Source organism: Phytophthora infestans, genomic scaffold (genome assembly GCF_000142945.1).
Source record: "Phytophthora infestans T30-4 supercont1.8 genomic scaffold, whole genome shotgun sequence".
NCBI lineage: Eukaryota > Oomycota > Peronosporomycetes > Peronosporales > Peronosporaceae > Phytophthora > Phytophthora infestans.
In genome coordinates, this window is record NW_003303751.1 from 3,665,537 (window position 1) to 3,676,664 (window position 11,128).

Genomic DNA, 11,128 nt, shown 5'->3' on the forward strand with positions numbered 1-11,128 from the left:
CGTTGCGAACTTAATCTCACATTGTTAAGTACGCACTAAGCATATAAGACAAACGAGTTTTGAATTTGCCGCCCAATGAGAGCCTTCAGAAGCGTAATCTATCCCGAAGCATCAGCAAACATGTCCAAGTCGCGTCGCGTGGCCTTCTCGGGCGCCGAGGTGATCGAATACAACGCAGCAGTGGCCCCCGTCGTCAAATTCTGCGGTGCTTTGGGCTGTGCACGTGGCTCGTCATTGACGCTCGAGTGTGAGGCGAGAGGTCTCGAAGTCTCCGATGAGCGCTTAACCTTTCAGTACGTCGAAGAACTGCAGCGTTTCTTGCGCTCTCGAGGCTTCGAACCAATGAGCGACGACCTAAAGGAACTGCAGATCCAGCGCCAAGTCGTGGAACTGCTTCTGGCTTGGACTGCACTCGAACACAAGGCGAATTGGCCAATGGCCGCGGATGTGCTGGACCCGGCAACTTTACAACGCGCGCAACTGGAAAAGAAGCAACTCGAGGGCCGAGTGGACGATGGCTACGCGTTCGGACGTCGGTTCTTCTCTGTGTCTACGTACGTTGAGATTCTGAGCAGTGAGGAGCTACTGGCTGTGGCTAAGGAGAGAAAAATGGAGCTACCCATGCTGGATGAGAAACAGCGGGCACGCGTCAAGGCGCTGGATAGAGAACTCCTGGGACTCTATGGTACAGCAGAGGGACGACCACTGAGATCATTGACAATGAGGCAGTTGGTGACTGAAGCTGAAGGGCGAGGGATGCTCGGACCTGGGGGTGAGAAGGCGAGGGACATCAAGGACAAGAAAAGCAAGCGAGCGTGGGTGGATCTGCTCCGACCGCTGATGGTGGCCGAAGTGCGAGCCTCTAAAATCCGTGAACAGCAAGAAGAAATGCTGCGAAAGAAGTTGGCGCAGGAATTGGAACGGGAGAAGGAAGAAGAACAGAAGCAGCGTGTCGTAGAGTTAATTCAGGCTATCGTGAAGCGGTCTGAGGGCTCTGCTTGTGCAGAGCCCGAGGATGACGACGCAACAATGAGCCAAGAGAGTAACCCAAAGGTTGACAAGACACGCAGGTACTTGGAGGCGCTAGTCATGAGTGTTTGCATACGTAGGGAGACTCAAGAAGACGTTGCTATGGCATGAATCCAAGGGGTGCACTTCTTCAATATCTATGAAACTATGTGCAAGTCGAGCTATTCTACCACCAATACAATCGACTGGCTTGGCGCCAAGCAGGTGACGCGTGCTACCCATGACGCTCGAAACGAACGCAGCAAAATCCCGACAAACTATTTTAGCAGCGCCAAGAATATTTTCCTCAACGCGTACGAGTCGGTCAAGACCGCTGAATGTATCGGGTGTCGGTCTATCTAAAGCTGCGAACACCAGAGACGGACTCTGCACTTTAAACAGCGTGCTGGCCACTACGTCAGGCTGTGTCTCGGCTCTTGGAGGAGGAAGGTCATCCCCACACATGACCACGTCGAGAGGCCCAGGAGTCAAAATGTCTTCGCTACACCGTCGTCAATCAGCGTTGAACCTGCCGCCTCAAACAGCCAGTGATGCAGACGCAAGCGCCGTTAGCCTCGAGATTCAACCCGCTCTTTCCTTTACTGACGTTCAAGACGATGAAAACGCGTCACAAGGAGAACGGTCGCCCACGTGTCGGAGTTCCCGGGATAAACGAAGCAAAGCAACGCGAACTGGCAGACAATTCTCGCTAGAAACAAGCCCAGAACTCTACGAGACTCAACAAGGGTCAGACACACTACGCAGTCGCCATGGATCTCGAACCAGCACCGCTAGGCATCTACGAACGCTTTCGCGAGACTTTGTGCTGCACTCGCTGCCCACTTCGTCTGTTCGACACGAGAGTTTAACCAGCCTCAAGGATCAATTCCTCAAGATTAAAGAACGCTTCTCCCCGTCAGTCTCGCCGCTTCACAGTACAGCTTCGGTGACGCCTTCTGGCTTGGCCCTACAAGATCTGACAGCTACAATTAATAATGGAGTATCGACTGCTGGCCACGTATTATTACCAGACCAGCGTGAACTCGCCAGCCGAGAAGATGGAAGCTGGGAGCTCCCGCAGGCGCGGGTGGAGCGCTGGTATCGCGAGGATGATTTTTTCAAAGCTTGTATCACGTGTTGGACGATGGAGGCTGGGGCTGCCATCGTGTCGAAGGTCGCTCGGGTCGTCTCGGAATGGGCAGCAGATACTTCGAGCTGCTCTCCTCCTATTACTGGAAGTGCCAACTCTATCAATCCGGACGTGTCGTTGCAGTGGATTGGTCGACAGCTCTGGGCTGTGACTGTGTCATTACCTCTCACACGCTCGGGAGAGCTTCACTCGGAGCATATCACACTTGCACATCGGATTAACCAGGCTGTAGCGGAAGTATCCAAACAAACCAGCACCCGATTGACTACTTCGCCCGTAGCTTGTCAACCTTCTCATGAGACGTTGAACGAGAATGGTGACATGGAAAACACAGAGTCGAGTTCACTACAGCCACCACATTCACCTATCCAACTCGGTAGGGACGATGAAGAAGACTCAGCCCTGGATAAGGTTAACTCGAGTCCGTTTAGCACTCTAGCGGTAGAAGATATTGAGATTCTACGGCTTCAACAAGCACAAATGGCCGGCAAAATGGGTGACAATGACGACGATACTGCATGTGTTGACAGAAGAGACGATGATGACTCAACGGAACAGGGTCAAGACGACAATGACGAAGAGGAAGAGGACACGAGCGAGCAAGTAGCAGCACTGCCTCTGTCGTGGTCGATGCTTTCTCTATCATCGCAGCCTTCTGGGTCATCGGAGCATGCGTCGCTGCAAGGCGAGTTCACTCTCACGGACGACGACAGCTTTACAGATCCAGCTGCTCACCTCGCTCCGGAGAAAACTGGTTGGCTCAAAAAGAAAAAGCGTAAACAGCATGGACTCGGCAGCTCCTGGCAGCCTCGCTACTTTGAGCTTAAAGGGAATCGACTGTATTATTTCTCTAGTGAAGCGGATGGACTCCCACGAGGTGCAGTACTCTTGGATCACGCACTTGTGCAGCGAGGTCGAGGTGACCACGCTATGGCCTTCAGTATCTCGAGTGCCAGCTCTCATCGTCGACTGCAAGTACTCAAATTCTCGGCTAGACTCACTCATCAAGTTCGTCCGTACGAGGCGATTTTTTGCTTTTTACTCATTGATTCTGTTTGTTTACTCACTCTTTTGTTGCATACTCACTTTGTTAGACGGAAATCAATCGAGTTGCGCGTCGTCGAGGAGACGGAAGCTGCTGTTAGTACATGGATTGCAGCACTCAATCGTGCGTCATTTTACTGCAAACTTGCATCAGCGACAGCTGGGTCTTCGTCGACGTTACCAGCTCATTCTTCGTCGTCCTTTGGTCCCTTTTCAATCCCCGACAAGAAACGTAAAACTCCGTTCTATCGCTTCCGTTCTCCGACCGCCACAAAAGCAACTCTCGCGTCATGTTCGTTCTCCGTCAAAAAGGAGCAAACAGACGTGGAAAATGCCGACACGGAACAACTTCGGACTGCTACAGCGCGCTGGACCGCGTCGTACCAGCAAGTGGGAAGCGTGCAGTACTTGCGGGAGACTGATCCTTTATTATGGGAGATCCATCCTCCAGAGCAGATCGCTATCCGCAAAAAAGCAGCTCGAGCACGAACACGTAGCGACTATCTGGCTATTTTTTCGCGTCATTCAGAGACCTTTTCGCAAATCTTCTTGCCCAGGCCTCAACCAATTTCTCTCGAACAGACGCTGCGTGACATCCTTCCCGAGTTATTTCTCATCAATGACACGCTTTACGGTGGTGGAGAACAGCAGCAGCAAGCAGCTGAACAGAGCAGTAGCGACTTCGCGGGACAGCCACTGCAGAGTCGTGGACTTGAGCATATTTTCGAGGTGCTCGACGCTCACATCCAACGGTTTGCAGCTGCCCCGGAAGAGCGTGTACGTGCGGTAAGTGCATTATTGCAGGCTTGTGCACGCACTATCAGCGGCGGTGACTCGTACTTTGTGGTACATCGACTACTTGGCAACCCGAATTTGATCATTAGGCCAGCCGAAGCTCGAGGAAGACCAATCGAAATCGACGTGTCTCCTGACCGTCCGAGCCGCTTTCTAATTACCGTGTTTAGTGCCTTTTCCTTCCATTTACTGGATGATGTGGAGCGCTTTGGTGACTCAAACGACGCTACTGGAGGTGGAATGACTCCTGCTCCTTTGCTGCGAGTTCGTACTCGGCATATCCAGGAATTTGAATTTGCTGGTGGCGCGTCCACTCGCTGGTTGAAGATCGATGTTGAAGGTCGAAAAGAAGACGGAAGCCCCGCTGGGAGCGTCGGTGGAGGGGGAACTATAGGACGATGGGGGAGTCGTCGGCATTCTCATGAAGGCACTGACTCTCGAATTGGGGCATTGCTGGATGCACTATCTTGAGACAGCGAAGAAAATTATTGAAAGTAGTGGAGTCAATGTCTCGCACGACTGGGTCCCTAGTGTCAAGAGTATTTACCTCTGTCAGTTTACGGCTTGGGCATTACCGTGTTAATGACATTAACCTAATTTACTATCGGGTGCGGTCAACGCGGGAGAACATTTTCGTAAATCCACTTGCCAAAATCTGCAAAGCACAATATCTACTTTGGATAAAATCCAGAGAAAGCGGTTATTCTTACCAAGAAACTACTTCGACAAAGTTAAAACGTTCTTTCATGATACATCCACAAACGATGGTGATTTTTTTAAGACTTGGAGGGCTTTGAGCTCATAAAACCGTGATCCACGATGATTTACAGCAAGAAAGTGGTTACCGGAAAAGTCGTAAAGATAGAGCTCCAATTTTCTATTGTGAAATGTATCATTCCGACTTTTGCTCATTTGATGATGGAACAACAAATTATATAAGGGAAATCATCAATTTAGGGCCGCCCTGAAAAAAAGTCACATAACTCGGCAACTATTTGCACAGGGACACAAAGCGAGACAGTGTCCGAAAGCTTGTAATCTGAATTTTTTTATCGTATTTTTTGCGGCCAATGACCAATAGCATTGATCGTTCAGGACACGGCAGCAGTCGCATCAGTTCAGGGCCGCATTTAACCTTAACTTCAGTACTAAAATGTTCAGCTGGTGAAAATTTCAAGCCCATTCAAGCATAGGGTTTGATCACCCTTTCTTTTTATGTTTATGCATCTTGATAAAATTATGGAGGATACATAATTATGCAAGAATAATCAAACGTCTGTCATTACCAAAACAAAATCAGAAACGTCAATTGCTGACAGCTCAGTCGTTTAGACGCTAGCTTATTGAGGGCCCATTATGGGAGCAGGGGTGTCGCGGGCTCGAGTCTACTCGTTGCCGTTAATTCTCCGCACTGAAAAGGTAAGTTATCAATTCTTAAACATTGTGTAAAGATTGCAACTAACCTTTTTGTTGATTAGCTACACTACGACGGAATTGACAATATGTTGGGCTGCGCTCGTTTCTTGAGGGACTCCATCGTCTTTGCCTTCGGTGGCGACTGCAGATTTCTGCGCGACTTAGTACGTGTTCTGCTGCTGGTGGTCCAAGCCATATTTGCAGGCTTTATTGCGTTGGGTTTGTCAATCGAATAACAGCCCTCATCGTCCTCGTCAACGACCTCCTTTATCAGATTGCAGAGTTTCACTTTTAGTGTCGCATTAACTGCAAGTTGCAGTCTGCAACGTCCAGAGGCTGCAATAGGTGGGTGGCGTTGGGCGGAAGCATGTCCTCTCAAGTATCTTGGTTTGCGCCGCGACCTCGGGAACCGCCGCACCGCTGAGTATTTTTGCCACAATGGCAGTCTTGGTGTCAGTAGAGTAAGTGTGGCGAGTCTTAGACATGGCTTGGGTCGGACAAATAAGAAGTGAAGCGTTTGTTTTCTTCTTGCAAATGTTTGAACGGAGTGGATGGCGCTCAACAACCTCATTTGGTTGGAGGAGCTGAATAAAAATATGGCGCCAAGAGTTCACCCCTTCTGCAAATTATAATTTTAAAGGTATTCGTACTTAGCTTATTATAACCAATAGTTTCCAAGTTCAATGGAGTACTGTATATGATTGGCAGTAGCTTATGCGGCCCTAAATTGGTTCGCGGCCCTAAATTGATGATTTCCCTTAAGACAAGGTGATGTATTATGCATGTGTTAAAACAAGGTAGGAAATGGGTGATCGACGTGTGCCACTCATACATCAAGTCCTCCAGCAACCCCAAGAATTACTATCCGCAACAACTAGATATGCCTCACGGGCGTATTCCCAGACACTATACAGACAAATTCAAGGTGCGGATGTAGTGACGCACCAACGTCACAGCCAGCGATGGCCATGACGTTGGTACCAATGCGTCCTACTTTCTTCTATTTTCTTCCTACTTGTCTTTGCTGACTGCCAACTGTCTTCTTAAGTTGCCAATGAGCGGCCAGGCAGACACACGCCTGACCGGAAGGCAATCACCATGTTTGGACGAGTATTGCCAAAATTGGAACTTCAATGACAGTCATTCTTTTTCATTTGAATTCACTATGGAGATTCTGACCCGGTTCAAATGAGCCGCGGTTCACTACTACGCTACGCTACTTCAAGATTCGACTCAAGGACTACTTAGAATCCAGTATAGTGAAATACATATCCTTATATAGGATATCAAGGGAATGCTAACAAGCACTTCCTCGTAGCCGACAAACAACTAACCATTTCTGTAACGGGGTAAGAGATACCGTTACTAGCTTACACTGTAATGCGGAGGAAGCTCGCAATAATAAAACCAAGTCTTAGGTTTGTTTCAAATTCAACTTAGGACCAGGGCGGCTACCCCTGGCCTCGTGTGAGCCACTCAAACACATGTCTATATCTGATTGGTCAATAAGTGAGTCTGGCTCCTCACTATCAATCAATCAGATGATGACACCTTGGCACACGCTACCCGTGTGCCACTTTACCTACTTATGTAATAACTAAAGAAATATCTACCTACTTATGTAATTGGAGTTGGGCCCATTACATCACCCTCCTCTCTAAGTTGCGCTTACGCAACATAAGCGCACGGAACACAATTGAAGAAAACTCGAAAACCCAACGGAGCGAAGATGGCCGAGGACAACACGACGCAGTCAACGGACGTTAGCACCAGCGCGACGCTGGTGACAGCAGCAAGCATCGACACACTAACGGCGGCGGTAACCCAGACAGCCGAGACACCGGCGGAGCCGACAGTCACGAGGATCAGCGCCGGAAGCACGCGGTCGCGCGTGATGGACGACGCCCTGGTTCCCTGGGACCTGTACGACTTGTCAGGAGCGGAGAATCCGGATACGCTCGACACTAAGAAGAGCCACTTTCGTCGCTTCCGCGCGACGCGGAAGAAATACATTGAAGGCGCTGATCGTGAGGGACTTCGTCGCTCCTGGTGTGCCTTCATCCGGCGATGGAACCGGATGTCGCGTGCTGGAGAAAGTTTTGTCGACTGGTTGACGTATCGCGAGGAGATCCTCGCGGATCATTCGATTGGAGAGCTACGCGTGAAGGTCTGCAACAACGCATGGGATGTGGACCGACTCTGCTTCGTGCACGTGAGAGAGGGATGTGAGTCCTGTGGTACTTCAACCCGTCCGACTCAACGCGAATGGAGGGAACATCTCGCTGAGCGGCCACTCAGCGGAGAGGAGTCGGGATGGATCGGGAAGTACGAGCACACCCTGTCCAGTATGGATCAGGCGGCTAATCGCGGCGGCTCACGCCGACGTTGCACGCGTCGGAGCGCGGCGTCGTTGTCGCCTCCTCGTGCGGGTCGTTCTCGTGGCCGTTCTCGATCTCGTTCACGGTCTCCGCGGGGTGACCCGCGGAATTCTTCTTCTCAAGCAGCATGGTCTCATACTCGTGGACCACGTCCGGAACGTCGCGTAGAAGGTTGGCGCGGGGCTCTCACGTATCATGTTCTGGGGGATAACCGAGCCAACGTACCAAGTAGCGGCGCGCGGTCGGAACCGCGCGAGGAACACGACTACGGACGTTTCGTTGAGCGGTCGAGCTGTGAGGATCTTCGTGGTCAACGATACGCTCCACAATCCAGCGCGCGTCACCCACCGAGTCAATTATCGGTGGTGGGCCTTCACGATGATACGGCGTACGCCCTGTACGTTCAGGGCGAGGTGGAGGCAGCTTCGAACCGCGCGTTGGACGCTCAGGTTGGGGCTGAGCGGGCGAAAGATCGTGCCTGGCGGGCTGAGCAGATCGCGTCGGAGCTTCGTCAGTCGAATCGGGAGCTGTTATCTCGCCTACGGGGATTGGAGACGCATGTGCTTGGCTCTGCCCAGCAGGGAGATCGTCCGCGAGAGCGGGCGCCAGGGGCTGACGGCTTTCTGGCGCGTCAGGCTCGTCGGGCTGGTCGCCCGACGCATGCTCCGTCTGCTGGATCGAATCAGGAATCGTCGCAGGGAAGTACCGCTTGAGTCGCCCGACGTAAAAAGTCGGGTGGAGTCTAAGTGACGACGGGATGTCCAAGGTGTAGGCGTCGCCCACAGCCTTGGTTACACGAAAAGGACCGATGAAGCGTGGGGCAAGTTTGTTGGCGCCGAGGTTGGTCACGGCGGAAGCGCGGATTCCCTCGGTCGATAGGAGAACGCGATCTCCTATCTTGAATACATTCACGTTCTTTCGACCGTGCTTATCAGCTTGTTCCTTTTGCTTGTCCACTGCGTTCTGCAGTGCGTCGCGGACAAACCTTGAGATGGATTGCCTTTGCATGACGAATTCCGCAACTGCCGAGCGATCGGCAGGAAGCACCGAGAGTTTCGGTGTATAGTTTGCTGTGGTAACTTCTTGCTCACGAATCTTGCGGCCTGGATCGATCAAGTGCTGCGACGTCCATCTCGTTATCGGAGATGCAGTATGCCGAGGAGGCTCGATGGACTGCTTGGACGGAGAACGAGTCAGGGCGTTCGCACTGGCTACACCCGAAGATAACCCTGAAGTCGAGTGCGCCGGCAGGCTTGTTGACACCGGTGAGGCTACCGGTGCGTGCTGAGACACCGGCTCACGTACCGGTGATGACCACGACACGGACGCGTTGTCCCTAGAGCTGAGCGCAGCTTCAGCATCCATGTCGACCGAAGGAGGTTCTCCCCCACCAAGGGTGGAGCCGCCAGCATCCGTGGGGTGACCCACGGCGAGAAGTGCCGGAACACGTGGGTGGCGTGCGTTGTTCACGAAGAACGGCGTCATACCCGTCGAGGAGTGCTCGGCGTTGTTGAGTGCGAACTCGGCTAGCGGTAGGAACGAGCTCCAGCTCGTGTACGAAGTTGCATAGCTGCGGAGAACGTCTTCAAGGACGCGGTTGACGCGTTCTGTTTGTCCATCCGTCTCCGGATGTGCCGCAGTTGACATCAGCAATTTGGTTCCCAATAGCTCGAAGAGGCGTGACCAGAACGCGGATGTAAACCGCGGGTCGCGGTCGGACACGATAGACTCCGGCAGGCCGTGGTGACGAAAAATCACGTCGACGAAGTGGGCCGCGGACTCTTCCGCGGTGATGGAGGCCGCCACCGGAACGAGATGGACCATTTTGCTGAAACGATCGACGAACACAAGTACACCCGTGCGCCCGGCTGTATCGGGCGGAAGACCGAAGATGAAGTCCATCGAAATGGAGCGCCAGGCTTCCGTGGCGACCGGAAGAGGGCGCAATGGGGCCTGAGACGTCGAAGACGGTTTGACTCGCTGGCAAGTTTCACATGTGCGGACCCACTTGCGTACCCACTTGTACATGTGCGGCCAATAGAAGTCTCTCGACAGAGCCGCGTACGTCTTCTCGCGACCGAGATGTCCTCCAGTCGGGGCGTCATGATACTCGTGGATTATGCGCGCACGTAGATCAGCGTCGTTTGGGACGACGACTCGAGGTCCATCGAACCTGTCGATGCTGTACTTGAGCAGATTACCGTCCAGTCGATATCGATCGATCTGATTCCGCGTGGTCTTGGACAGGGCACTTAGCGTGTCACTACTAGGAGCACGCAGGTGCTTCATGATGGCGCCGTATATAGGGTCATCAGCGTACGCTGTAGCAATCTCGTCGCCCAGCGGGAGCGTGGGCGTGGTCAACGTCAAGTTGATGCCTGACGACACGCAGACCGCACATTCGTCGTCGTCCTCATCAGCGAGCTGATGTCCTAGCGCCTCACGGGGATCGTAGTCCGGACGCCGAGACAGCGCGTCGGCGAGAATGTTATTCTTGCCCGGCTTGTAGTGAACAACGAAGTTGTACTCGGAGAAGAATGACAGCCAACGGGCCATCCGTTGCGACAAGTGAGGGCTCTTCATCGCTGTCCGCAGCGATGCGTGATCAGTGTAAACCGCAAATGACTGTTCACCGAGCAAGTACACTCTGAATTTGATCAGAGCGTACCGCATTGCCAGGAGCTCCTTGTCGTGGACTGGGTAATTCTTCTCGGCTGGCTTCAGTTGGCGCGACTGATAGCTGATAACGCGTTCGTGTTCGTCATCGTCGAACTGCATCAGCGCACAGCCGATGGCAAAATCGCTCGCGTCGCAGACGACGTGGAATGGCTTTGAGTCATCAGCAAGCTTCAGTATCGGCGCAGACGCCAAGCTCTTCTTCACCGAGTCGAATGCAGCTTGGTGGTCCGATTTCCACTCCCAGATCACGTCCTTCTTCAGCAGCGAGGACAGCGGCTGGATCAACCCAGCGTAATTCTTCGTGTACTTGTGCAAGTAATTGGCCATACCAAGCCACTGACGCAACTCAGCGGGGCTTGTCGGCGTTGGCCAAGCACAGATAGACGATACCTTCTCAGGGTCCGCGCGTACACCGTTCTTGCTCACGTAGCATCCCAACACCGGAATCTCCGGTGCGCAGAAGACACATTTCTTCAGGTTTGCGTAGAGCTTGTTCTCTCGCATCACCTGGAAGACTTGTCTCAGGTGTTTCAGATGAACGTCCACGGCACTGAGGTTGCCCTCAGCGCGGCTGTGCACGAAGATGTCGTCGAAGTAACTCGGCGCGAAGTCTCGAAGCGGGCGAAGCACATGGGAGACCATGCGATTGAAGGTGGCA

The 11,128-nt window shown here is 52.6% G+C and overlaps 1 protein-coding gene across 1 annotated transcript; it reads left to right on the forward strand.

Moving 5' to 3' along the window:
• Positions 1-120: 120 nt before the first annotated feature.
• Positions 121-4,468, forward strand: PITG_06682 (uncharacterized protein; the record flags this gene model as incomplete). Its single annotated transcript, XM_002998715.1, has 3 exons — positions 121-1,070; positions 1,411-3,174; positions 3,253-4,468. The coding sequence occupies 3 exons, from the start codon at positions 121-123 to the stop codon at positions 4,466-4,468; spliced, it is 3,930 nt and encodes a 1,309-aa protein (XP_002998761.1).
• Positions 4,469-11,128: the final 6,660 nt, after the last annotated feature.